Genomic DNA, 24,811 nt, shown 5'->3' on the forward strand with positions numbered 1-24,811 from the left:
GAGAACTCAGTCAGAAGGCTTCCATCACTGCTGGGGGCTGGGTTCAGGCGTCTTTCCTTCTAGGTTTCTTTAGCCACAGTCTTGATTTTCCAGGACAGGATACAAAGGTCCAGGTACCTCCTACTGCCAGCACTACCACCACCACCGCCACCACCGGAAACTCCATGGAGAAGTCAGCTCCAGCCTCCAAGCCTCCATCCAATGTAAGTTGCATTTGGAGTTATGACTGGTTACCTGAAGTTCTTCCCACCACACATCAGTCTGGAGTGCTGGGATACGGCAGCTTGCCATCTTGAAGTGGAAGTCCTGGTTCTCATGATCAGGAAAGTCCTGATCAAACAGGGAGTTTTTTCTCATTTACTGAGCTGCCTAATGTGACCATGCTCACTCACCAGGCACAGACGCACACTGCCAAGGGGCTCAGAAACCAATGTCCTGAAGGTAGTGAGAAGTGTAGCCATGATGTCATAGGGCCAGCCCTTCAAGGGATCCTTCAGGTAGTGAGAAATTGGGCCTTTTCCAAGGTCACTTATGGAACTCCTGAGAGTGTAGGTTTGGACAGAGCTTCTCTAATAGAGCTGAGACCACAGATGGGGTCATGGTGGCTCTGACTAGTGGCCAGCTGGGCTGGTTTCTCCCATCTGTCCTACCCCATCCCAGGACAGGGAAAGCAGGTCAAGAGGGTGTTTTTGTTTTTTGGGGTTTTTTGGTGAGATATGGAGAGAGAGGTATATGCATGGAATGTGTGCTTGTGAGGTCAGAGGAGGACACGAGGTGTCATGTTTATTGCTTTTTGCTTTAACTCTTCCATCTTCACTGAACCCAGAGCTTACGGTTTTCAGAGAAGTCAGCAAACCCCAGCAACCCTCTTGTCTCTGTCCACTCCAATGCTGGAGTTGTGAGTTACGGTCGCCCAACCGTGCTTTTTACATGGGTGCTGGGAAATCCAAAGTTAGGTCTTCCCGCTGGTTTAGCAAATGCTCTACCCACTGAGCCACCTCCCCAGCCCTAGTCAGGTTTAAGGGAATCTTAGAGCCAGGTTCAGATGTACGGTGGGCCCCTCAGCTGATTGAACAACCAATGAAGTCTGCTTGGGAAATACAAAATCGGCCGGCCACCACCTCACTTTGGCATACGTTGTCAACCATTATTGGTGTTCTCAGATCAGTCCTCCCCCGGGACCTCTGGGTCTGAGTTGGTGACCTTCCTTGGTGGTGGCTGTAATAACTGCTGCCACCCAGGATGAGCTAGAGACACCTGAGCTTTGCTAGGCTCTCCTAGCTTGTAGAGTCTTGTCTTGTGTGTTGACTCTGTGAACTTAGTTTCCTTATCTATCCAAAGAGACTATGAACCTCTTAACACACACACACACACACACACACACACACACACACACACACACACACACACACACGATGAAAAAATAAATAATATTGGTTCAAGGTTGGCTCACCCCACACTGCTGTTTCACAGATAGATAATGACCATGGAGGGGTATGACCTCAGATCACAAGGAGGGTGATGTGGTTCTTGGGTGATCTCATATGAATAGTGTGTGACTGTTGCCTCTGGGAACTCTGCACTGTTTGTCCTTCTGTCTTCCTTGGGGGCAGGGTGCATTTTAGGCAGCTACTAACTCCCTTCTACCTAGGGCACCTCCTCTGACTTTGAAGTGGTCCCTGCTGAGGAGCAGAATTCACCTGAAACTGGCAGCCACCCTAGGAACATGATGGTGAGCAGACAGGCAACCCACCCCCACCCCCAACACATCCTTTTCTTTCCTGTCTGTCTGTCACCTGCCCCTTTGTGACAAGAACCGGAGCCACTCAGATCCCTTGGGTACCCTGCAGTTACATGGGGGACACAGAGGGGCTATAACATGGGGTGCTTCTCACTCTCATATGCAAATCCCCTGCTGGTGACTTCCCCAGTTTGGGGCACACAGGCACCCCAGTGTTGTGAAAGCCTGGGCCACTTGCCAGCCCCACTGGCCTCTGGACCAATCACCTTTCTACCAGTTACAGTGACTCAGCCTCTTGGGTCTGTAGGCTCCAAGCCTGGGGGTGTGGAAAGGGTCGGCCTGGTGCTGATGGGAGGGGTGGGAGTGATTTACCCTTTGTGCAGGTCCTTGGCTCCTCCCAGGAGCAGATGGGCTGGAGGTGACACTTTCTGTTCACATGTGGGGTTATACACGTTTCTCCAGCTTCAGGGGGCAGGTACTCAAACCCACATTCCTACCTTGCAGTGTTTAACCTCGGTCCCAACCGTGCAGTCCTTCTGTTCTTTCTTTCTTTTTTTTTTTTTCTTTTCGAGACAGGGTTTCTCTCTGTAGCCCTGGCTGTCCTGGAACTCACTCTGTAGACCAGGCTGGCCTGGAACTCAGAAATCCGCCTGCCTCTGCCTCCCAAGTGCTGGGATTAAAGGTGTGCGCCACCACTGCCCGGCCTGTTATTTCTTAAAATGCCAGACTTGGAGAGCTATTGACAGATCTTCTAGATAAGTCAGAGACCTTACAGTCCTGTCTTTTCCTCATCCCTCCCTCCTCCCATTTAATGTTTGCTTTGTTCTATTCTGTTTTGTTTCCCATGAGACAAGCCTCTCGCCTCTCCTCCTAAGTCCTTGCAATGAGCCACGCCCCCTGTAGACCGTTAAATTGTTGCTAAGCCAGCACTACTTGGCCTCACTTTCTATCGACCGATGGCCCCAAGTCATGGAAGTTTGGATGGCTGGTGCTATTCCGCTCACCCACAAACACCATCCCACCTCACACCAGCATTTAGCCTTTAGTGCTAGAGGATTATCCTGTCAGGAAGCTGAGTATGAGGCAGGGCCTCTGTTTTGTCTCCTGGGACCACATGCATCTCGCCCTGTTCTATCCCCAGGACTGAGACACGACTGAGAGCAGGCAGGGTTCTCTCGCCCAGAAAGGTTTCATCATGTGGCCATGGGCTGGTGACTTACTTACCTTTTCAGTTACAGTCCCTGCGTACTCAGTCTGTGCCAGCTCAGGAGTTCACCAACTCCTGCTGGAAGCTTGTAGACTAGTTGGAGAAACTTGGGGGATTTGAAGCACTTCATGAGCCTCAGAGAACAGCCCTGGCCACTCCTAGTCCTTTGTGGTGGAGAAGGGATGCACGATTGGAAACTGATACTGCCTTTTTATTTTTTAGTTAGAATATGGTGCTGATAGGAAACAGGCTTGAGCATTCAGTTGCCACAGAGCTTAGTAGCAGGTCACAACGCCCTGGATTACAGTGAGAAAACCCCAGTTGTAGGGCTGGCTCTGCCATTCTGCCATGTACTCACTGGGCTGCCGTGAGCAAGTTCTCTGTCAGATACTTCACTATCCCAGCCTGAACCGCAGCTCCCTGTGGTTCTGTTCTCTGATTCCCTTAAGTTTCGGAGTTTGTGAGGAATCTGCTGGGTGATTCCTTGCCTGAACTGTTGGGGATTGTGTTGTGGGGTGGGGAGTGGGTGGATGGGTAGGGGAAATCTGCTGGGTCATTTTCTGAACTATTTTAGAGGAGGGAATCTGGAGGAACTGAAGTGTGTGAACATTTGGGGTAGATCAGGATATATAGAAATGAGGTCCACAGAACCCTGGGGTCTAGCACGGGGCCTTGGGCAAGAGACGGTTGGGAGGCCTAACTAACACCTGTCTGTGAGCCAGGATTGAAAGGTTCTACTGAGATCCTTAGGACTGATGTGGGTATGACCAGTGGCTTCAGTAGCAATGTTCTAGAGAGAATGGAGAAAACAGTACTGAACTACTTTGCCCAGGCTGCTCTCTCTCAAATGACTAGGTTGGGGTTCTCAGCAGTATTAGAGCTGTGATTATTAGAAACATGGTGTTTGGTCCACTCCCAGGCACAGCCCCCTGTGGAGCCTCCCTGAGCTCAAGAAGCAGTGTGTTACAGAGAGACACCCTCTCTGCCTTCCTTTCTGTCAGTTTTGCTGTGCAATGAAGGAGGGAAGTGATACACACACACATACTGCTGAAGGATGCCCAGCCTGGGGGAGGGTGAACTGATTACCCTCAGGCACTCAGTAAGACTCAAAGCGTAGGAGGAAGATGGCCTTGGTGGTGTTAGGCCAGCCAGTAGCCTGGAAGTCCTAGGTCCTGCCCTGTGAGTCAGCTCCAGATAGGGAACCTGTGTAACTGGAAATTTTCTCTGGGCTGAACAGAGACCACAGGGGAAACTGAGTCATGAAGAATGGGGAAGCAATAGAAGAATTGGCTGGCCCTGTCTGGTTAGGCTTAGTGAAGATCATCTCCTTGCTCCCACAGGAGCTGGGGCCCCCACCCCCAGAGGACGGCAATCTGATGCTCCATCTGCAGCGCCTGGAGACCACCCTGAGCGTGTGTGCGGAGGAGCCAGACCACAACCAGCTCTTCACCCACCTCGGCCGAATGGCCCTTGAGTTCAACAGGTTGGCCTCCAAAGTGCATAAAAATGAGCAGCGTACCTCCATCCTGCAGGTGAGGCCAGCAGGCATCTCCGCACGTCCCACCCAGCTACCGCGTGTAGGGCTTAACTGGGGGGATTTCTGTGGGCTGGACTTGAGGCCTATTTGGAGCTTTTTGTTCACAGTGGTGGCTGCAGTAAGGAATTCGTGGGAAGCTGTGTAGAGAAAGAAGGAAATGAGGAAATGGGAGGTGGACCTCACAGATTCAGTGAGCGTCCTGGGCTGTGTGACCTGGCTGGCTGGGTATAGCCTGCTTTGTTCTTGTTTGTTTCTTTTTCTTTTCTTTTGTTTTTGGTTTTTCGAGACAGGGTTTCTCTGTGTAGCCCTGGCTGTCCTGGAACTCTGTAGACCAGGCTGGCCTTGAACTCAGAAATCCGCCTGCCTCTGCCTCCCAAGTGTTGGGATTAAAGGCGTGCGCCACCCGGCCAGGCTGTCTCACTCTTACCCCAAGCTGGTCTCATTCACAGCATCCTCAACCTCGTAAGCGCAGGGATTCTAGACATGAGCCACCTCACCCAGCTTTAATTTGTCCTATTTAAAATCTCATACCCTTAGCCACCCTCCCTCCCTCCTTTCTCAAATCCCTCTTCCTGTGCTGGGGGAGAGTGGTTGATCCTCATTACTGTATGGTCTTGGACACGTTGCCAATCTCCTGTCCTGTAAGGATTTGAGCTAGCAATGTCCCCTCCTGGGACACTGCATCAAAGGAGGCCTTTGTGCAGTCTAGAACCCAGTCTAGTACTGGGAGATGGGTCACTGCTAGCTCTTTGTGATGATGCTCTTCTACTCTGGGAAGGCCGTCTTAACTCTGCTTTGCAGTTAAGTAGGATCCACTTGCAATTAATTGGTAACCATTTTGAAGATGAACATGAGGCTGCTTGAGGCCCTGCTCAGGATTTGAGCACCCCTTCCTTCTGGGTAGAGCTCTCACTTTAAGGCTCCCTACTTCCGGGTAGACCCTTCTTCTGTGCCAGTCAGTCTGTGGTCTCAGTTGTGCCAGTAGACCTTGATGGAAGGAGGGAATCCACCCTGTTTAAGCTTGAGCCATTGAGTCCTACTCTGCCTGTGTGACTCTCATTGGAGACTGGAGAAGCAATATGTGGTGGAGAGCCTACAGAACCAGGCTCAGGGAGGGGACTTCTTTGAGAGGCCACCAAGGCTTTGGAGTTTCCAAACTGAGCCCTGAGAAAGAAAATCTGACGTGGTACCAGAGCTGAGGTCACTCTGAGCATCAGCCTTTTGGCACTCAAATGCAGATATATCTTGGACACCGGTGGACACCAGTCTCTTACGTCACTCTTGTGTTTATCCCTTCCTTGGCTCTAACAGTTCATAACAATTCTGTTTTATTGGGTAGTTTATTTAATTAGTTTGAGAGAGAGCGTACCCACCATTTTGCCCCAGTACTTGGCACTTCATACAGAATTGGTGAAAAAACAGTCGAGCCAGGAGTGAAGGCTTTACCCATAATGCCTGCTTAGGAGTAGGCAGGAGGATCCCAAGTTCAAGGCCATCTTAGTCTATGTAGCTAGACTCCATCTTAAAAAAAAAAAAGACATAGCCAGACAGTTGGCTCATGCCTATAATCCTAGCACTTAGGAGATAGAGGCATGTAGAGCTCTTGTCTACAGAGACAAGAGTGAGTTCCAGAGACAACCAGAAATACACAATGGAGAGATGACTGGCTGCTTTTGCAGAGGATGGGGGTTGGGTGCCTAGTGCCCACACAGCATCCACCTCACAACCTTCTGTAATTCTAGTTCCAGAGGATTTGATGCCCTCCTCTGGCCTCTGTGGACACTGCACACATGGTGCAGGCAAAACATTGTACATAAATTAAAAACAAACCAATCTTTCAAGTGAGCTCACAGGTGTGCTCTTCGACTCTCCTATGGAGGGTGGTGACCTTTGGCTGCTGCTGATCCTGTCTGGCATCTGGTTTGTACCCAGGGCGTTTACCTAGAGACCCCAAGAATAGTCTAACAAGTGAGCTGCTATTATGGCCTTCCCTTAGGGCAGGAGCAGGACAGTCTGTTCCCTGGTGTCCCCGCCCAGAGCCATAGCAGGTCTCTGTTTCTCAGCCTCTGGGTAGAGGAAGCTGGATCCAGTTCCTCCTCATTCTATCTCTGATATGTTTCTTGGTTCACTCAACAAACATTGCAGACTCATACGTGTAATCTCAGTACTTAGGTCAAGGCGAGAAGGTTGCTGGGTATTCAGTGCTGAGGGATATATATATATATATATATATATTAAGTCTCAGGCCCAACTGGGTTACAGGTGGGTAAGACCTCACCTAAAAAAGAAAAAAATAAATATTTTTTGAGATAAAATGTGGCACAGGGCCCTCTGCTGGGCATTAGAAAAACAAGTTTTCTGTGTTTTTCAACCTTCAACCCAGGGTTTAACAACCACAATGCAAGGCTGTCTCTCCCACGCACCCAAGCTAGTCAGAAAGGAAGCCAGCAGTTCTTGAGTCTCCCTGGGTGACATGACACAATTTCCCTTATATTCTGTGTAGTAGTGAATGTAGGACATCCACCCTAGTTAGGGAAAGAGACGAGACGTGAGCCAAGGAGGAAGAGTCCAGGCTGGGATAGCCGTTAAGAGGAGAGGAGGGAATTCTCATTGAGAGGACCAGGACCCAGCTCTGAGTCTCTGTCAGGCATCCTCACTACTGACTCCCGTGTAAGAGAAGCCTGGGTGGATGGGCCTAGTGGCTGTAGCTCAAGCCCCCTGTGTCAGCATGCCTTGGGATGTGTCCCTTCTAACCGTCGCCCCTGTCTGCTCCTCTACCCCACAGACCTTATGTGAGCAACTGCGTCAGGAGAATGAAGCCCTGAAGGCCAAGCTGGACAAGGGCCTGGAACAGCGGGATCAGGCTGCTGAGAGGCTGCGGTAAGTCCAGGCCACCCTGAGGCTGGAGGAGGAATAAGGAAGGGGGAATAATGAGACACTGGTTCCTGGGATGAGGCCACATCTGACAGCTCTGTTCTGACAGCAGATCTCTTGGCCCTTTTCCTTGGTTTCTGGCATTTTCTCCCTTGGACTGTGTTTATCTTGGAGGTGTAGACAGCATTAAAAGGTGCCCTCCCCTGGGAACAACTGCTGACATTAGTGTAGGAGCTGGCTCAGGACTCTCCTGCCCCCTGGTGGTCACCTTCATTCCCTGCTCGCTTTTCCTGGGATCTTTGGAAGCCCCTCTCTGGACTCAGACCTGTGGGAAGGCATACAGGTTTACCCCAGCCTCTTTGTCCTTGGCAAGACTGAGTTTGGGTGTCTTAGGTGAGCCTTAGGGTCTCCTTGTCACCAGGGATCTCTGACCACCAAGGATCAGTGCTTCTTGTTTCTAGGGAAACAGGAATTTGTGATTGATGGATCTCAAAGGACCTTTGCCCTTTTATGGTCGAGTAGACTAGCTCCTATTGTGTGATGGGAAATAGCCCCAGAGAGGGGTAGAGACTCACTACACAGACCTAGGCATTCACTAGAATAGCAACAGTTCCTGCTCACCATGCTCCTGGGTGAAAGGGTGCTGGGTTAGCCTATTAGACGAGAGAGTCTGTGTTAGAGCCAGGTCTTGCCACTGTGTATTCCTGTAGCCCCAGGGCCATTTTGCATCATCATGTCTTGATTTACTTTGGATAGCCTAGTGGTTAGGGCCTTAGAGCCACACTCCATTATCCATGGAGGACATGGATAATGCTAAGGACAAGGATGCCCAGGCTAAAGGAAAGGAATTTAAATCCTTGCTGAGTAGACTGGGAAAAGCCATTTGACTCTGTGGTGTTTCTGTAATTAAATGGAAGCTGAAGGAATGTGTCCATGTTGCAAACCTCCTGAGTACCTGGCACTGCCCACCTCATGAACTTAGGATGTCACTCTCACTTAGTTATATTTCTGCTTGTTTTGTCTGGAACAGTCTCTCCATAGCTCAGGCTGCCTCAAGCTCCATAGTCTAATTTCTGCCTCCCAAATGAACGTTGGAGTTCTAGGTGTGAGTACTCACACTCAACTTTGCTTGGTAACCGTTCCTACTGTAAATTATAAAGGAGGTCTCACCTAGAGCAGCACCTGTATTCAACACTAGATAACCTTGAAAGCAGATACAGTGGGATTGAGTCTCTGACAGGTGTGAAGATGGTTCCATCAACCCTGGCTCTGAGCCAGGAGCCTGCTCTTTCTGTGTCAGGTGAAGAGAGGGAGTGTCAGGTGCGGTGAGTGCAGTGCGCAGGACCTAAAGCACCACACAGGATCTGTCTGCTTCAGCTGAACCAGGGCACTTGACTGTAACCAGAGGGGTGGAGCTTTCTTGGGAGGACTGGATCGTCGGGCCTGAAGGTGCCCTGTGTGTAGACAACCTACAGATGAGCAAACTCTGCTGTTACAGATTCTCGTGAAGCCTGCACACCTTCTGGGTGCCTTACAGATGCCCTTTTGGCCTGCAGTGCCTGTGACAGTAGATCCTTGGCTTTGCAGGCTTCTTAGCCCAGGGCTGACATTGTGATGTCTCCGTTTGTCTCTTATCCAGGGAGGAAAACACGGAGCTCAAGAAACTGTTGATGAACAGCAGCTGCAAAGAGGGACTCTGTGGGCAGCCCAGCTCCCCGAAGACAGAGGGTGCTGGCAAGAAGGGCATGGCCGGACATCAGCAGGTGTGTAGCAGGAAGTTCTAGTATCCCAGGCTTCTCAAACCCAGGATCTGCTCAGCTTCTCAGTGAGAACGAGCATACCTCCTCTCCACCCCCACCCCCACCCCCAATTCCAGCAGCAGAAGATTCTAGTTGGTAGACTCTGTTTCCTGGTGCAGCATCTGCCTCTGCGGTGTGACCACTCCTTGGCTCTTTGGTCTGCCTTCACGCCACGTGGAATGTCCCATTCTCTGAGACACATGCTGAGAGCTGTTGGCAGTCACGTGGCTCTGTGGCCCCCACTGGCTGCTTGCTTCTCTTGCTTGCTGACTTAGATTGTTCAGCAACTGCTCTTGGGAGTTGGGGTTCAGTGTTTTGCTCATTCTGGGTACTAACATCTTAATGCATTTTCTCTTGTCAAAGTCTCCCTCTTAAAGGTGAGTCCCAAAAGTCCGTTTAGTATCTTAACATTCCATGGTGGAACTAAAGTGTCAGGGATGTTATGGGGATTGTATTAAGCTTGTGAGATTGCAACTTGGAGCCTCTATATGGAGAGGAAGACTGGTTTGGCCCACACCTCCAGGCCCAGCCTTGCCACACAGTGAAGTCCAAGTGTGCCTTGCTCCACTTACGCCATCCCCCTGCCCCATCTCCTCTAACCCTATTGTTGATAGAATACTTTAACCTCCTAAGTGAGTTGCAGTCAGTTGCAGCATAAGCCCTAATGCCAGCTTTCTGTGTAATGTAGTAATTACCTTGATCACTCACTCCCTACCCCTGAGCAGTGGTGTACTTTACCCAGGACTTGCAAAGCCGTGAGCTCTTTTGGGCTTTTTTGCCTGGAGGGATCTTTTCCACGTACAGGGCCAGCAGGAGTCTTGGAGAGGTCATGTGCCACCATACAATTAAGACTCTTCTGTCACCTCTCAAGCAGAGGTGGGGGTGGCCAGCTAAACAGCAAAGCATTGGCACCCTGCCTCTTACTAGCACTGTGGCCCCTTTTTATTTTTTTAACCATGGCCTCACTGTATAGCCATGGATGGTACGAAATGCACTGTGTACATCACGCTGGCCTCCAGCTCACAGAGATCCTCCTGCCTTTGTTGGGATTAAAACTAAGTGCCACATTGCCTTTAGCTGTCACTATTAACAGTGGGTTTCCTGGGGCAGGCATCTGCCCTTTCTCAGAGGCCACCTTATTAGAAACTTATTTTCCTCCCCAGGTACCATGGTATGTTTACAGGACCTAGCCTGTAGGGGGCACCAGAGGCTCACAAACTCTGCTTCCAGCTTCTGCCCAGCCTGTGGTAGGGAATAGAGAGTAGGGAACACATGACTGCAGGGCAGTGTTGGGCCTGGGGTGGACTGCAGTTGATGGGGCTAGTGCAGAACAGCTTCTGGTCTGAGCAGACACCGAGGGCCCTGGCGACAGTCAGCACACGTCCACTTCTAGCCTTGTCCTGTGGTTGTCACCCCAACACTACTAGGTGTTTAATTTCGAGACATTTTATTTTGAGGTAACTTTAAACTTAGGCAGAAGTAGTGTGGAGTTGTGTTCCCATACTTTCTCCCTCCATCTTCCCTGGCTGGCTTACATAACCACAGACCTACCTTACCAGGCAGCTTAAATAACTCTGGTTGTTCCCAGAGTAGGCAATGGCGTTGGCACTGCAGCGCTGCTCAGATGCACCCATCTTTCACTCCCAACCTTTGTCTTCCAGAATTGAATCCAGGATCCCATGTGGGATTCAGTATCACAGCTCCTTAGTCTCCTCATGTCTGTGATGTGGATCAGCTGTCCTTTTTTCCATGGCCTTGGCACTTTTGAGTTATGCTGGCCAGTTGTTTTGCAGAATGGGTTTGGGTTTAGATTAGATTGTGGTTGCAGAATTTGGAAAGAATCTCAGAAATAGCATGCTATGTGCATCTGCACAGTGCCGGGCTCTTAGCCCATATTTGTGGGCTCACGATGTTTGCCAACCTCCATAACACTTTTCCGTTGTTTTTTTTTATGTTGGGGGTTGCATGCGTGTATGGAAGTCAGAGGACCCTTCTCTCCTTCCACCCTAGGTTCTGGAGACTGAACTCAGCTCATCAGGTGTAGAGACAATCACGTTCACTCACTGAGCCATCTCACTGGCTCCTCACAGCTTCAAAAATATATAAGCCACACCTTTTAGGTTAGGGGTTTCAGAGTTGTTATGCTGACCAGCAGTGCCTCAAAGTTAGAGAGGGGAACATGGCTGTGGAAGGAGATGGGGGCAGGATGTGAGGCCGGCAACCGTGGTATGCATCAGCAAAACAAAACAAAAAAAAAAGGCTTCTAGAAGGAGGAGGTCATGGCTGTGACACTTCAGGTGGCTGCTGGGTGGGAGGAGCAGGGAGATTGGAGATAAGGGTCTGAGGAACAAAGTTATATCTGACACTTTGATGGCTCTGTCTCTCCCTAGGCCAGTATGATGGCAAGTAAAGTCCCTGAAGTGGGGCCCTTTGGTGCAGCTGAGAAGAAGGTGAAGCTGCTGGAACAGCAGCGCATGGAGGTAGGTGGCCAAGCAGAGGGGTCAGGGAATACCCTTCTCCCTGCGGGGGACCACAGGGGTGAAAGGCCCTACCGGACTCTCTGGTTCCCACTGGTCCTGGATCATCTTGGAGAGTTATTGTGGAAACCATTGAACCATCTGCCCATGGGATAGGTGCCTGTCCTCTCTGGATCAACCACAGGGATCACTGAGGAGACTGTTTTTGTGGCTCATGCTAAAGTTGTTTGGGGAGCTTAGGGAGCTGGAGAGATGGCTCAGTGGCATTAGGCCATGCTGCTCTTGCAGAGGACCTGGGTTCAGTTCCCAGGACTCATTTACCAGCTCACAACTGCCTGTAACTCCAGCTCCAGAGAGTCTAACCCCCTTTTCTGACCTCCATGGGTGCCCACACCCAGCCAACATATAGATGCAGACCCATGTATTAAAGGGGTGAGCTTAGGAAGGCCAAGATAAACTGGACACAGGAGAGGTCATGGTCAGTCAGGCATTGGAGACACATGCTGCGGTGGGGAGTGGCCAACAGTGAAGGAAGCACCCACGCCCTTGGCAGCAGTGTTCTCTGTCTCCCAGGTCCCTCCCCACCTCCAGCCCAGGGCACTAGCCTGTCCTTGTCCCTCTTCTAGGCCTCTTCGCACAGCTGGGGCCTTCCCAACCTCTTCTTTCCCATCCCCCTTCCTTCACACACATCTGAAGGCTTGCTTACATGTGTATTCTAGATTTACTTACGTCTCAGAACTAAAAGAATGTTCATTATATAATGAACCACAGGTCTCCCTTGAGATAGCTGCAGCTGACATCAGCTCACTGTGCTCCCTTGGGGTTGTTTTCTTCTCATTATTGTAGTACTAGGAACTGAACCTGTGGCCTCACTGAGCTGCCTCTGTGACCCTTGAACTCAGCCTCCTAAGTAGCTGAAGTTACAGGCATGCAAACCCTATATTCAGAGTTGTTGTTCTTTTTTTTATATATACAGAAAAACAAAAGGACACATACTGCTTTTCAGATAAATTTTTTTTTCTTTTAAAATTGTCTCAGGAGATCTGTTCAGATCTACAGCATAAGCAATTCCATTTTTAAATACTTTTGTCGTTGGTAGGAATCTGAAGTCGGAGTACCTTCTCCCATCACCTGTCATTTTATGTACTTAGTGATGTAGAGTTGTTTTTCTTTCCTGAGTAGCTGCTCTGTCCAGAGTACGGCTTCTAATTAACATCATCTTAAAGCTCAAAGGATGTATTAAGTGTCTTATTTTCTTAATGGCTGTGCTTTATCTGTTTGTGATGTACTTTAAGCTGTGTCCTACACCAGGCTGACCTTCGGACACACATAGAGGGAGGGTTTAATTTTTGCTTTTGGTTTTGTTTTGAAACAGGGTCTTTCTGTGTAGCCTTGGCTGTTTGGGAACTCACTATGTAGATTAGGCTAGCCTCAAACTCACAGAGATCCTTCTGTCTTGCTTCCCGAGTGCTGGGATTAAAGGTTAGCCACCGTGTCTGGCTGATTAGCCTTTAAGTATGTTTGTACACTTGGCTAAAGTGTTCTTCTTTTCTTCTTTTTATACCAGGGTTTTTGCTGTTTTTGTTGTTGTTTGTTTGTTTGTTTGTTTCTATACCAGAGATTGAACCCAGGGCCTTGTCCGTGCTTGGCAAACACTTTTCTACAGAGACAGTCTCCTACCTCAGCCCTTGGTTTTAGTATTTCCATTGGTTACATTTTCAGAATGAAATAATTTAAAGACAATGAAAACCTGGGATTGTCACACCCTTTCAGAGTACCCTCTGAAGAATCATGTTTGGGCCTCAAAGTAACTGTCTCTACATCTCAGTGTTCCTGTGGCTTTCCTAGCAAGGGTGAAGTGCAGCTGGAGATACGGGTGGAGGAGCAGGGAGCACCTGACCAATGGGGGATTGAAGCACCCTAGATTGCAGCTTTAGCCTGCGTGTGCTTTGGGCACCTGGGAAGCTGGGGCACTTGGTGGGTATCTGGCTGTTCTTCTTCGTGTTTCTAACCCCAGAACCTGCTTGTCCACAGCTGCTGGAAGTGAACAAGCAGTGGGACCATCATTTCCGGTCTATGAAGCAGCAGTATGAACAGAAGGTGACGGAGTTCCTGGGAGCTGAGCCGAGGATGGCTCAAGGAGGCGGGATGAGAAGCTGTGACCAGGCTCAGCTAGGGAAGATGGAGGCAGCTGGTGCATACTCTTCTTCTGCCCTCACACTCCCTCTCTGCCCCTCCTCCAGATCACAGAGCTTCGACAGAAGCTGGTGGACCTGCAGAAACAGGTGACTGAGCTGGAGGCCGAGCGTGAGCAGAAGCAGCGTGACTTTGACCGGAAACTCCTCCTGGCCAAATCTAAGATCGAGATGGAAGAGGCAAGTGTGGTCAGCCATGCTCTCTTTGAGGTTCCAGGCTCCTCCCAGAGTCCCCAGGATCAGTGAGCCAGAGTCATGGTTGAGTGCTCCGTGACCTCTTGGTCACATCTCTTGGAACTGGAGTTATAGATGGTTATTAGCCCACCATGTGAGTATTAGAAATCAAACCCAGGTCCTCTGAAAGAGCAGCCAGTGCCCTTTGCCACTGAGTTATCTCTTCAGCCCCTGAGCCATTAAAATCTTAAATCCTAAGAACTATACAAAGACGTACATAATATGTAAACATACAAAAGGGACATAGTAGGCTCACACCTGTAATCCCAGCACTCAGGAGACTGAGGCAGGAGAATAGAAAGTTACAGGCCAGCCTGAGCTATATAGCAAGACCTTGCTAGAACTGGCATTCAGTTGATAAAGTGCTTGTCTAGTAGGCTTGAGGCCCTGGATTCAATCCCTTGTGCTTCATAAACCAGGCACGAGAGTATGTAGAGGGAAGTGAAGAAGTTCAAGGCTATCCTTGGCTGCATAGTGAGTTTAAAGCCAGCCTGGGCTGTATGTGATTGTCAAGATAAAATAAAAAGACGCTATGTCCTAAAACAAAGATAAAAGCAGGCCTCAGTGGAGTGAGGTGCTGATCAGAATTCAGAGTAATATAGGGTCTAAGACAGAGGGAGTTAGTTTATCCAGTCATCTCACTCAGCCTGCCCCAGGCACTGTACTAGATAGAATCAGGGGAACGCAGTCAGCTTGCCCTGGTTGGAGAAGAGATGATGAGCAACCATAGAAGTGTGTTCTACAACAGAGAAGGGGCAGAGGGCAGAGACAGAGGGCAGGAGGAACCTCATTCTGGTTGTGCTGTGGAGCGATGCTCTAAAAAAAAAAAAGGCCTTGGCTTTGTCATGTGTGACAGGTGCCTGCCACGGCCCTCCAGAGTCCTAAAGCAGCTGACAGAAAGACAGACCACCTGACTCCCAGACCCTTGAGGTTTTAGTAATAGTCCTACTTCTTTCTTGTCAAGGGAGCTGCACTCGGCTGTTTTGCCTAGCTTAAAAGCAGATATTTTTGCCGGGCAGTGGTGGCACACGCCTTTAATCCCAGCACTTGGGAGGCAGAGGCAGGCAGATTTCTGAGTTCGAGGCCATCCTGGTCTACAGAGTGAGTTCCAGGATAGCCAGGGCTATACAGAAAAACCCGGTCTCGAAAAACCAAAAAAAAAAAAAAAAAAAAAGCAGATATTTTCAACATGATTGCATCTCAGAGACACTCCATCAGCATGTGATACCCAGGCCTTATCCAAGCACAGTCTCTGTCAGTGTCTCCCCCTTCCCTTGAGGATGAGCAGCAGAGGCCCTGCTCTTCCGAGTCTCACTCCTGTCTACAAGGGAGACAAATCCCTGGACCCTGACAACAGTTCTGTCCTCTCCACTGCCCGTGCAGATGGGAACTCTGTGATCAAGAACATTCCTTGTCCTCCAGTCTTAAGCAGAAGCCAGGACATCACCCATTTGTCCTGGCCCAGGTTGCCCTGAGCCACCTCTAACTAGAAACTACTCACCCACTGGTGTGTAGAATGTTGACTCAAGGTCATACAGGACGGGATGAGCACTGACCCGCCTTGTTCAGTCCCCTGATCCACATGGCACAATACAGATGAGCTAACGCTCCTGGAATACTTCCCCACCCCCTCCCCAGACCCTGGTCCTCTGGAAGGCAACTTCAGTTGAAATTTTTTTTTCCGATTTATTTATCTTATGTGTATGAGTATTTTGCTTTCATGTATGTATGTATACCCCCTGAGTAGCTGGTCCCATGGAGGCCAGAAGGGAACTGGAGTTTTGGATGTTTGTGATCTACCATGTTAGTGCTAAGAATTGAACTCAGGCTATCTTTATGAACCAGCTCCAGCTCCCAGGCCTTTTAAAAACGCATCTGCTGACAATACAGGTTCTTTTAGATACACCTGCTCCTAATGCTACACTGCCATCATCCACTGTTTTAATTTTTACTTATTTTTGAGGCAGGTGCCTTGCTATATAGCCTAGACTAGCCTAGAACTCACTATGTAGACCAGGCTGGGGTCTAATGCAGAGGTCCACCTGACCCCGCCTATAAACTGTGAGGATTAAAGGTGTTTGCCACCACTCTCGGCCCAACCACTGTTTTAAACTAAGAATCGCGGTGCAGACCTGCAATCCCAGTTTCTGCGAAGGCTGAGGCAAGAGGATCGCACGGCTCAGGGCCTCCCCGGGCTATAGCGTGAACTAAAGCTTGCTTAGGTACCTTAGTAAGACTTGAAATATAACAAAGGTGGGGGCTGAGGGGTTGGGACCATAGCTCAGTGGTAGGACAGTTGTCTAGCATGTGTGAAACTCAGTCCCTGGAAAGATAAATAATTCATTTCCTGACCTGGTGAATAGCATTTGGTGCTTTTACCTCTGCTGCCCAGTTTGATTTCCAGTCAGGGAAGTATATTTAGGCTCAATGGATAAAAGTACTTCCTGCCAAGCCTAATGCTTGGTCCTGGGAACCACATGGTGGAAGGACAGAACTGACTCACAAGTTGTCGTCTGACACACACAGACAATAAAGAAATAAAAGAGAATGTAAAAAAAAAAAAAAAACCAAAGAAACTTCCTTTGAAGTGGATGTAGTGGAAATGGGGACCTTAAGTCTTCCCTGTGTGGTCTCCAGGAAGTCACTGTACACACATTCGATTCTCACTGAGCCAAGGGGCTTGCTCAATGCTCCTTTCCCACTCCAGCTGCAGCTATGTGGTATAGAAGCCTGGAAGCTTCCACCCCTCAGCTGTGGTGACCTTCTACTCTGTGCTTCCCTGAAGGGCCTCTGTCCTGCTTACCCTTTGAGCATGGTCTCTTCTATGCTCAGGTATCTGAGGTCCTTAAGAGATTATGGTATTCTTCACTCTTCTGAGAGAATTTACAATTTTGGACTCAGCTCTCATGAAGTCCCTTTGTGATTTTCGTTATGATCCCATCAGCCTCAATATTTAGGAAGCTTACCTAAGAGGGCCTGTGTGGGGCCCAGGGTCTCTGTCAGTCAGTGAGGGAGCTAGGGTCAGAGCTAAGGGCCTTCCTCACTACCAGGAGTGGAGGACATGGACATACAGACTCTGAAAGACACCAGCGTTTTCCCAGGTCATTTGCAGACAAGCACGATGAGATGGTTCTGAGGAGGGAAAGCCAGGGCATGGGTCAGGCAGCCCAGGCCTCCAGAAGTGACCCTGTTTACCAACCCTGCACTCCCTGCAGACTGACAAGGAACAGCTGACAGCAGAGGCCAAGGAACTGCGCCAGAAGGTCAAGTACCTGCAGGATCAGCTGAGCCCACTCACGAGGCAACGAGAATACCAGGAAAAGGAGATCCAGCGGCTCAATAAGGTGGGCACTATGACCCCTCCCCCCAGATGGGGGAAAGCTACTGTGAGCTCAGCTGCAGCCCCCACCCCCAAACCCCCAATGTCATCTCCAGCTGAAGAGATGTGACACCTGGTGAGGGGTGTAGAGGCTCCATTCCTGTTTTCCCTGCCTCCACACACTCTGAGTGGCCCAACCCCAGGAGGAGTTTGGACTCACTCCTGCTTCCCATGTGGTCTTTGTACATGTCCCTCCCTCTGAGGCCCCGCTATCCCCTGCCTGGCCTATCCAAGCTTGAATGTCACTTGCTCAGCAAAGCCATCCCTGGATCTCTTTTTAATGGCCCCATTCTATGGTCCTAGGGTAGCAATAGTTTTTTTCTCATTCTTGCTAACAGGCTGTCTTGTTTAGGCACCACACACACACCTCTCTCTCTCTCTCTCTCTCTCTCTCTCTCTCTCTCTCTCTCTCTCTCTCTCTCTCTTCTTGAAGGCAGTACAAGAGACCTGTCACTGAGAGTCCCTGATGTCTAGGGGCAAAAGTCCAGGTGGATAATGAATGGCCATCCCTGAGATTGTCGGGGATGTAAATGTCATGTGACCAGGGGACCAGGACTGGTGGAAACCAGTGAAGGGACTCCGAAGACGGGAACATTCTGTAGACAAGAAGGAAATGAGAGGGCGCTTTTCTTTCTTGTTTGTTTGGTTAGTTGGGTTTCTTAGATGTTTTTGTTTTTGAGACAGGTTTTTCTGTATAACCCTGGCTGGCCTGGAACTCCTTGCAGACCAGGCTGCTTTTGCCTCCTGAGTGTTGGGATTAAAGGTGGGCACCTCTACCACCCAGTTCCTCCCCACCCCCCAGTGTTGGCTGTGGCTGGTATGCAGGGTTGTTTAGTAAAATAAGTTTAAGTAGAAATTGCAGTTCAGGTTCATGTGTCTAGAGACAAGATGGCTGGCTGAGGCTGAGTAGCCTGCAGAAGCTGGCAGAGAACGAAGCTTCTCACAGAAAGCCAAGCAGGCAGCTTTCTAGGTCTTGGGTGTGAGAGTCAAGCTGGGCCCGTTCAGAGGTCTTTGTACGTGAAGATCTCAGGTTAACCTGCAGGTTAAGAACACAGCTGGGTTTGAATCCTTGTGTTCACTCACTAGTTGTGTAATACTCCTTTAGTATTTATTTTGCTGAAATAAATCACCATGACCAAAAGCAACTTGGGGAGGAAAGGGTTTATTTCAGTTTATAACTTTCAGGTCCCGGTCCGTCACTGCAGGGTAAGAATCTGCAGGCAGGAACTGAAGCGAGAGCCATGGAAGAATAGTGCTTACAGACTTGCTTCTCATGGCTGACCCAGCCTTCATTCTTATACTTCAGGACTACAAGCTGAGAGGAGTGGCACCACCCGCAGTGAGATGAGCCTTCCCATATCAGTCCTAAGCAAGAAACTGCCTCAAAGGCTTGCCTATTGGCCAGTTCCGGTGAAGCATTTTCTCAACCGAGGTTCCTCTTAAATGATTCTGGATCGTGTAGAGTTGACAAAATAACAAACCAGAACACTCAGTCACAGTCTTTGGTCCTCAGTTTTCAAGTGGGTAAAATGGACATAAGGTCCTGTCCTTTATGCAGAGGCCTCAGTGCAGTGGCCCGTTCAGTACAGCCATAATGAGTGAGGCTGGTTAAGGACCACTGCTGCTGGGTTACAGTATTGATAGAAAGAGGCTCTCTCCAGGTGGCTCTGACTTTTAGGGATGCCTGCTGATGATCCTGTCTCTTCTTTCCTGACTCCAGGCCCTTGAGGAGGCCCTCAGCATCCAGGCCTCTCCATCATCTCCGCCTGCAGCTTTTGGGAGCCCAGAAGGGGTTGGGGGCCATCTGAGGAAGCAGGAACTGGTGACGCAGAATGAGTTATTGAAACAGCAGGTGAGGCCCCAAGAGCTGGTGCATCCCTGGGAGCCAGCTGACCTTCCAAGGGCTAGCTCTGCTCTCCATTCTCTATGGACATCTTTGTTGTTGTTGTTTTATTTATACAGTGTTCTGTCTGCATGTATGCCTAAAGACCAGAAGAGGGCATTAGTTCTCATTACAGATGGTTGTGAGCCACTGTGTGATTGCTTGGAATTGAACTCAGGACCTCTGGAAGAGCAGACAGTGCTCTTAACCTCTGAGCCATCCCTCCAGCCCATGTTTGTACTTTTAAAGTTTAACCCAATAATCCCTTTGTTCAAATGAAGTCCTTTCTCAAAGTCTAGATTATAAGATAAAAGAACACAGAATTATTCTGGTGAAGTTGGATTTGGGGCTTGAAGTACCCTACTCCAATCCCCGGTGCCCCCAGCTCTTCCCCCACAGCCCAGTGTGAAACATGGATTCGGGGCCTGAGCATACAACCTCTAACAGGCCACCACACCTCTCACCTCCCCATCTCCACCAGGTAAAGATCTTTGAAGAGGACTTCCAGAGGGAGCGGAGTGACCGTGAACGCATGAACGAAGAGAAGGAGGAGCTGAAGAAGCAAGTAGAGAAGCTGCAGGCCCAGGTCATGCTGACTAATGCCCAGGTGAGCACCGTCCAGCTCTACCGTTAATGGCTGTCTGACCTCTGACCTCTGTATAATGTCAGGTCTAGCTAATAGAGTAGAATGAAGAGGCACTCGACGGCCCTCCTGACCTGTGTTCATGCCACTCAGGAAGAGCAGGGGCCCCCACAGCTAACAGCACAGCTTCTGCTCTGCCCCTCAGTCCCCTTCCTGGGACATCCCACACTTGAGTGGTACCCTAGGCCTCAGCCATCTGCCTAGAGTTTGCATTGGCATTTCATCAATGGTGAGGCCTTAGGGCTATACTTGGCCGTGAACCACCGATACTATGAGGCCTCTTTCCCTCCTCCTCCAGCTCAAAACACTCAAAGAGGAGGAGAAGGCCAAGGAAGCCCTTAAACAGCAGAAGAGAAAAGCAAAGGTGAGCAGCTGGAGAGGTGGGCGACATGAGTGCACCCTGACCACCTTCAGGGGGAGGGGGTTGTGCTGGCATTCTGCCAGTTAAGTGCCACCAGAGCAGTCCTTGTTAACTGTCATTATCAATCATTTATGACCAGGTCCCCAGGCCTCTGCCCATATCCCAGTTCACCTTGCCTTCTGAGAGCTAAGGTTCCAGCCACAGGGCAATGAGGCGGGCGCCACTGGGGCTTGGCAGACCAGAGGCAGATATGAGTCCTTCTTTCAGGCCTCAGGAGAACGCTACCACGTGGAACCCCACCCTGAGCACGTCTGCGGCGCCTATCCCTATGCCTACCCCCCCATGCCAGCCATGGTACCTCACCATGCCTACAAGGACTGGTCCCAGATCCGATACCCTCCATCCCCCATGACCATGGAGCACCCTCCCCCACACCCCAACTCTCGCCTCTTCCATCTGGTGAGTCCTGTCTGTGTCCTTCCTGCAGATTCTGCCTAGTAAATGGGTAAGAAACTGCTGTCTGGTGGTTTCTGAGACAGGGTGGTTGTGGGCAGGGGTCTAGGCCCCAGCTGCTTAGTGTCACTGGTGTCAGAAGGAGAAGGCCTGGTAGGAGTGCAGAGTAGGAAGGACTACCACCAGGTCTCCCACTGGGTACCACCCTCTGCTGAGTCAGCTCTAACCTTCACCTTGCTTCCCTTTCCTTCTTCTGCCTTCTTCCTCTCCTCCCTCCGCTCTTCCTGCTTTCTCTCCTTCCCCTTTCTCCTCTTATTTCAGCTCTTCTCCTTTCCCCATGTTTTTCTCTCACTCCCGAAAATTATTGTCACCTGGCCCTTCTGCAGTCTCTATAATAGCCCTACTTCTGATGTGCCCAGCTCCTCCCTCAGTGGGTACAGGCGCCTCCTGTCTCTTCTACCTTCTCTCCTAAACAGACTTTTAAACATTGGTATAGACACTGTGCTTAGGAGATTAGTTTAAGCTAAATGTGGTGGCTCATGCTGTAATCCCAGCACAGCTGAGGGAAGATTGCCCACAAGTTTGGGGCCAGCCTGAGCAACACAGTGAGATAGTCAGTCCAGCCTTAGGATTTGGCACTTTGTTCCTGTGCATTTAGGACTGTTCTGGCTATGGCTCTGGAATGTGGCCGTGGATTCTTTCTTTTTCTTTTTCCTTTGTTGTTTGTTTGTTTGTTTGTTTTCTGAGGCATAGTTTCTCTGTATAGCTCTGGCTGACCTGGAACTCACTCAGTAGATCAGGCTGACAGAAATTCAGAAATCTGCCTGCGTCTGCCTCCAGAGTTCTGGGACCAGGAGCGTGCAACACCACGCCTGGCTCGGTTGTGGATTCTTAAACACCTATCTTGTTGCAGCCGGAGTATACCTGGCGTCCACCCTGTGCAGGGATTCGGAATCAGAGCTCTCAAGTGGTGGACCCACCCCCAGACAGGCCTGCAGAACCAGGTGAGTATGGATGCCCCTGGTAGAAAGGACTTTTACCTGACAACATTGATCCAGTTTGCAGAAACTGTCTTTTTGTGAGCTTGGTGACATGGAGGACCAGCTTCTTAGAATAGTATTGAGAGAGGAAAGATGTTGACTGACAGGTGGAATGATTGGAAGGAGCAGGCACTGTCATGCTAGTACTGTGCTGGGAGCCAGCACTGCTCACAAGTGGAAGCAGATATGGTCCTGTCCTAGTGAGGGAGCAGAAGTGTATTTCAGGACTCACAGGAACAGATGGGTTGCACTTGCCCAAAAAAGGAGCAAGTTTCTGTGAGAGAGGTCAAGGGGCATGACCTAGAGCAGGGCCAGGAGAGATTTGGGGAGGTGGTGACATCCAAGCTGAAAACCCAAAGGGGTGGGGATCCTCTTGCAGAGAAAAATGAGAGCCACAAAGACCTATATTAGCAGCTTTCTGTGTCTGGGACAAAATGCCTGAGGCAATCAGCTTCCAGGATGAAGGATGTGTGGCTCAAGGTTTCACAGATTTCAGTCACTGGTTACTCAGCCCCATCACTTGAGCCTATGGCTATCCAGAGCATCATGCCAGGAGAACACAGCAGAGGTGAGCACCCCAGGAAGCAAAACAAAATCAAGAAGGAGGAACTGGGAGAGCCTGTATTCTCTACAGGGGCATACTTGTAATGACCCAGCTTCCTTTTACTCTGCCCCACCTCCTTGGGGTCCACCACTCCCAAGAGGTCCACAGGCTGATAACTAGGGCATTTGGGGACATTCTGCCTCTGGCTCCTAGGCTCATTCCATTGCACAGCACAAAGTGCATGTAGGCTATTTCCCCAGAGTCCCCCTGGTCATGATGATTGTAGAACTGCTTAAAAGCCCAGTCTCTCAGGCTCAAGGCAGACTCACCTGTGAGACATTACAGAAACCAAAAGGAATCAGGCATGATGGCACACACTATATTCCCTTCCCTTGGGAGGTGGAGGCAAGAGAATCAGGGATCCCAGGTCATCCTTGACTACACAGAAAGTTCAAGGCTAGCCTGGCCTATGACCCTGTCTCAAAATAAAAGATTCAAAGAGAAGGTCCCACGCTTCAGTATACAGTGTTGGGCCAGACATAGAGTAAATATCCATGTTTCAGAAGGGAGAGAGTATCACAGACAAGATACTCAAGAATCAAACCAGAGTAATACCCAGAAAAGCAAACAGAAGTTCCATAGCATTGGCCTGTCACCTTGACTGGCTATGCCCATGGCTCTCCATGACCCCTATCCGACATAGCTGGCATCTTTAACTTCCCTAGAGTCTCCAGTACAGCTTAGACTTCATCCTTGCAGTCTCGCCTACTGCCCTCTCTGGGGTTGCTCAATGGGACTTGATTCTGCTGGACACACTGCCTGCCTCCAGTCCCCAGGCCTTCCTTTGAAATTTGGGTGGAAGCCATGACCCCATAACACTTCACAGTATGCATACCTGTCAAACCACCATCATGTGGACAAGGCCAACATCTACTGCCAGTTAGATCTGTGCAGCTCTAATGCAGTGGTCAGGACCTCTGAGTACCTTTGACCCGAACGTGGCCAAGAAATCTCCTGGAAGTGTTCTCCAGGCAGTCCCACCTGAAGGCACACTGGTGCTCTCGTGCCAGGTCAGAATGCTTTACATTTCTAGGTCTTTTGGCCTGGGACTCTGTATAATAAACCAAGTTGGACTTAAACTTGTGGTAATCCTCCTGCCTCTCCCTTTCCGGGACTGGAATTACAGATGGGAGCCAGCCCACCTTACTTTGGGTCTTCCTATTAAGAGGAATCCCTCAACACATCTTATTATCTCTTGGCAAAGTTCTTTGCCGCTTTTTTAAAAATTATTTTTAGTTATGTGTGCACGTGTGAGTGCTGGTGCCTATGGAAGTCAGGTGTCAGATCCCCGCTGAGCAGGGCTACAGGTTACTGAGCCACCTGACAAGTGTTCTCAGTATGCACTCTTAACCACAGAGCCATCTCTCCACTCTGAGTTGCTTTTCTCCCTCCCTCCCTCTCTCCCTTTCTCCTTTCTTCCCTCCACCCCCCCACCCCCGTCTGTCTGTGTGTATCTCTCTGTTTTTTGTTTGTTTGTTCATTTGTTTTTCAAAACAGGGTTTCTCTGTGTGGCTCTGGTTGTCCTGGAACTCACTCACTCTGTTAACCAGAGATTATCTCCCTCAGCCTCCTGAATGCTGAGATTAAAGGCATGAGCTACCCTGCCAGGCCAGAAGCAATTCTTATGAAGGAAAGCTGGGATTAAAAGCATGTGCCATCACCACCTGGCTAGCAGTGTTTGTTTTTGAGGCTCCTCCCTGGCATGTGTTTGATACTTCTCTCCCAGCCAGCCTACAGTAGTTTTAAATGATCTGCCCTGCCATGGCTCCTGATCTTAGAGTAAATCTGGCTGAAGACAATAGCCATGACAGTGCCAGAACACTGTGACCTTGGCATGGACTCCACCCACTTGTTACGATCCACTTCACGAAGGTCTTAGGCCATGGGCTAAACTGACAGGTTCTTGCTAGAGTGTAACACAAGTGGCCCAGTTTCCAGTAGGGTCTTCATGTCTACCTAAGACCTCACGAGCCAGCCCTCACTACAGACACACCAGTCAGTACCAAGCTCTTCTGAAACCACTGCGATCACTGTTTTGTCTACTGCTGTCTAGGCGGTTTCTGGGCCTCTGAACTACATCACAGACTCTACAATTGAGTCCTCTCTGGTCAGCAGTTTCCTTGGTTGACAGTTTTCAGTATGACTTAGCTTTCCATTACTGGGCCCAAGCACCCAAGATAATCTACTTGTAATTTAGACTCAGAACTTCCGAGGTTTCAGCCCATGATCACTTGGCCCTCTGGTGGTACTGCCTCTCATAGTAGAGTATATGGTCTGTTCACCGGGAAACAAGGACGAGAGGAGGTCTGGAGCCCCAGCATCCCCTTCAAGGGCACTTACCCAGTGACTTTGATTTACCCCATGGGGCCTTACCTCCTGTGAGCT

At 49.8% G+C, this 24,811-nt stretch overlaps 1 protein-coding gene across 6 annotated transcripts in view; it reads left to right on the forward strand.

Annotated features, from left to right (window-relative positions):
* Positions 1–24,811, forward strand: part of Tnip1 (TNFAIP3 interacting protein 1) — a 50,623-nt gene that overhangs the window by 24,040 nt on the left and 1,772 nt on the right. For 5 of the 6 annotated variants that reach the window (XM_076936826.1, XM_076936824.1, XM_034506419.2 and 2 more), the window contains 14 exons: positions 94–203; positions 1,652–1,732; positions 4,289–4,480; positions 7,271–7,365; positions 8,999–9,122; positions 11,549–11,638; positions 13,670–13,735; positions 13,879–14,010; positions 17,280–17,408; positions 19,164–19,295; positions 19,807–19,932; positions 20,267–20,332; positions 20,597–20,788; positions 21,696–21,786. In XM_076936826.1, the coding sequence (XP_076792941.1) occupies positions 94–203; positions 1,652–1,732; positions 4,289–4,480; positions 7,271–7,365; positions 8,999–9,122; positions 11,549–11,638; positions 13,670–13,735; positions 13,879–14,010; positions 17,280–17,408; positions 19,164–19,295; positions 19,807–19,932; positions 20,267–20,332; positions 20,597–20,788; positions 21,696–21,786 (1,626 nt within the window). The remainder of the gene's footprint in view (positions 1–93; positions 204–1,651; positions 1,733–4,288; positions 4,481–7,270; positions 7,366–8,998; positions 9,123–11,548; positions 11,639–13,669; positions 13,736–13,878; positions 14,011–17,279; positions 17,409–19,163; positions 19,296–19,806; positions 19,933–20,266; positions 20,333–20,596; positions 20,789–21,695; positions 21,787–24,811) is intronic. The other variant, XM_034506421.2, reaches the window with a different exon arrangement.

Source organism: Arvicanthis niloticus, chromosome 6, assembly GCF_011762505.2.
Source record: "Arvicanthis niloticus isolate mArvNil1 chromosome 6, mArvNil1.pat.X, whole genome shotgun sequence".
Classification (NCBI taxonomy): domain Eukaryota; kingdom Metazoa; phylum Chordata; class Mammalia; order Rodentia; family Muridae; genus Arvicanthis; species Arvicanthis niloticus.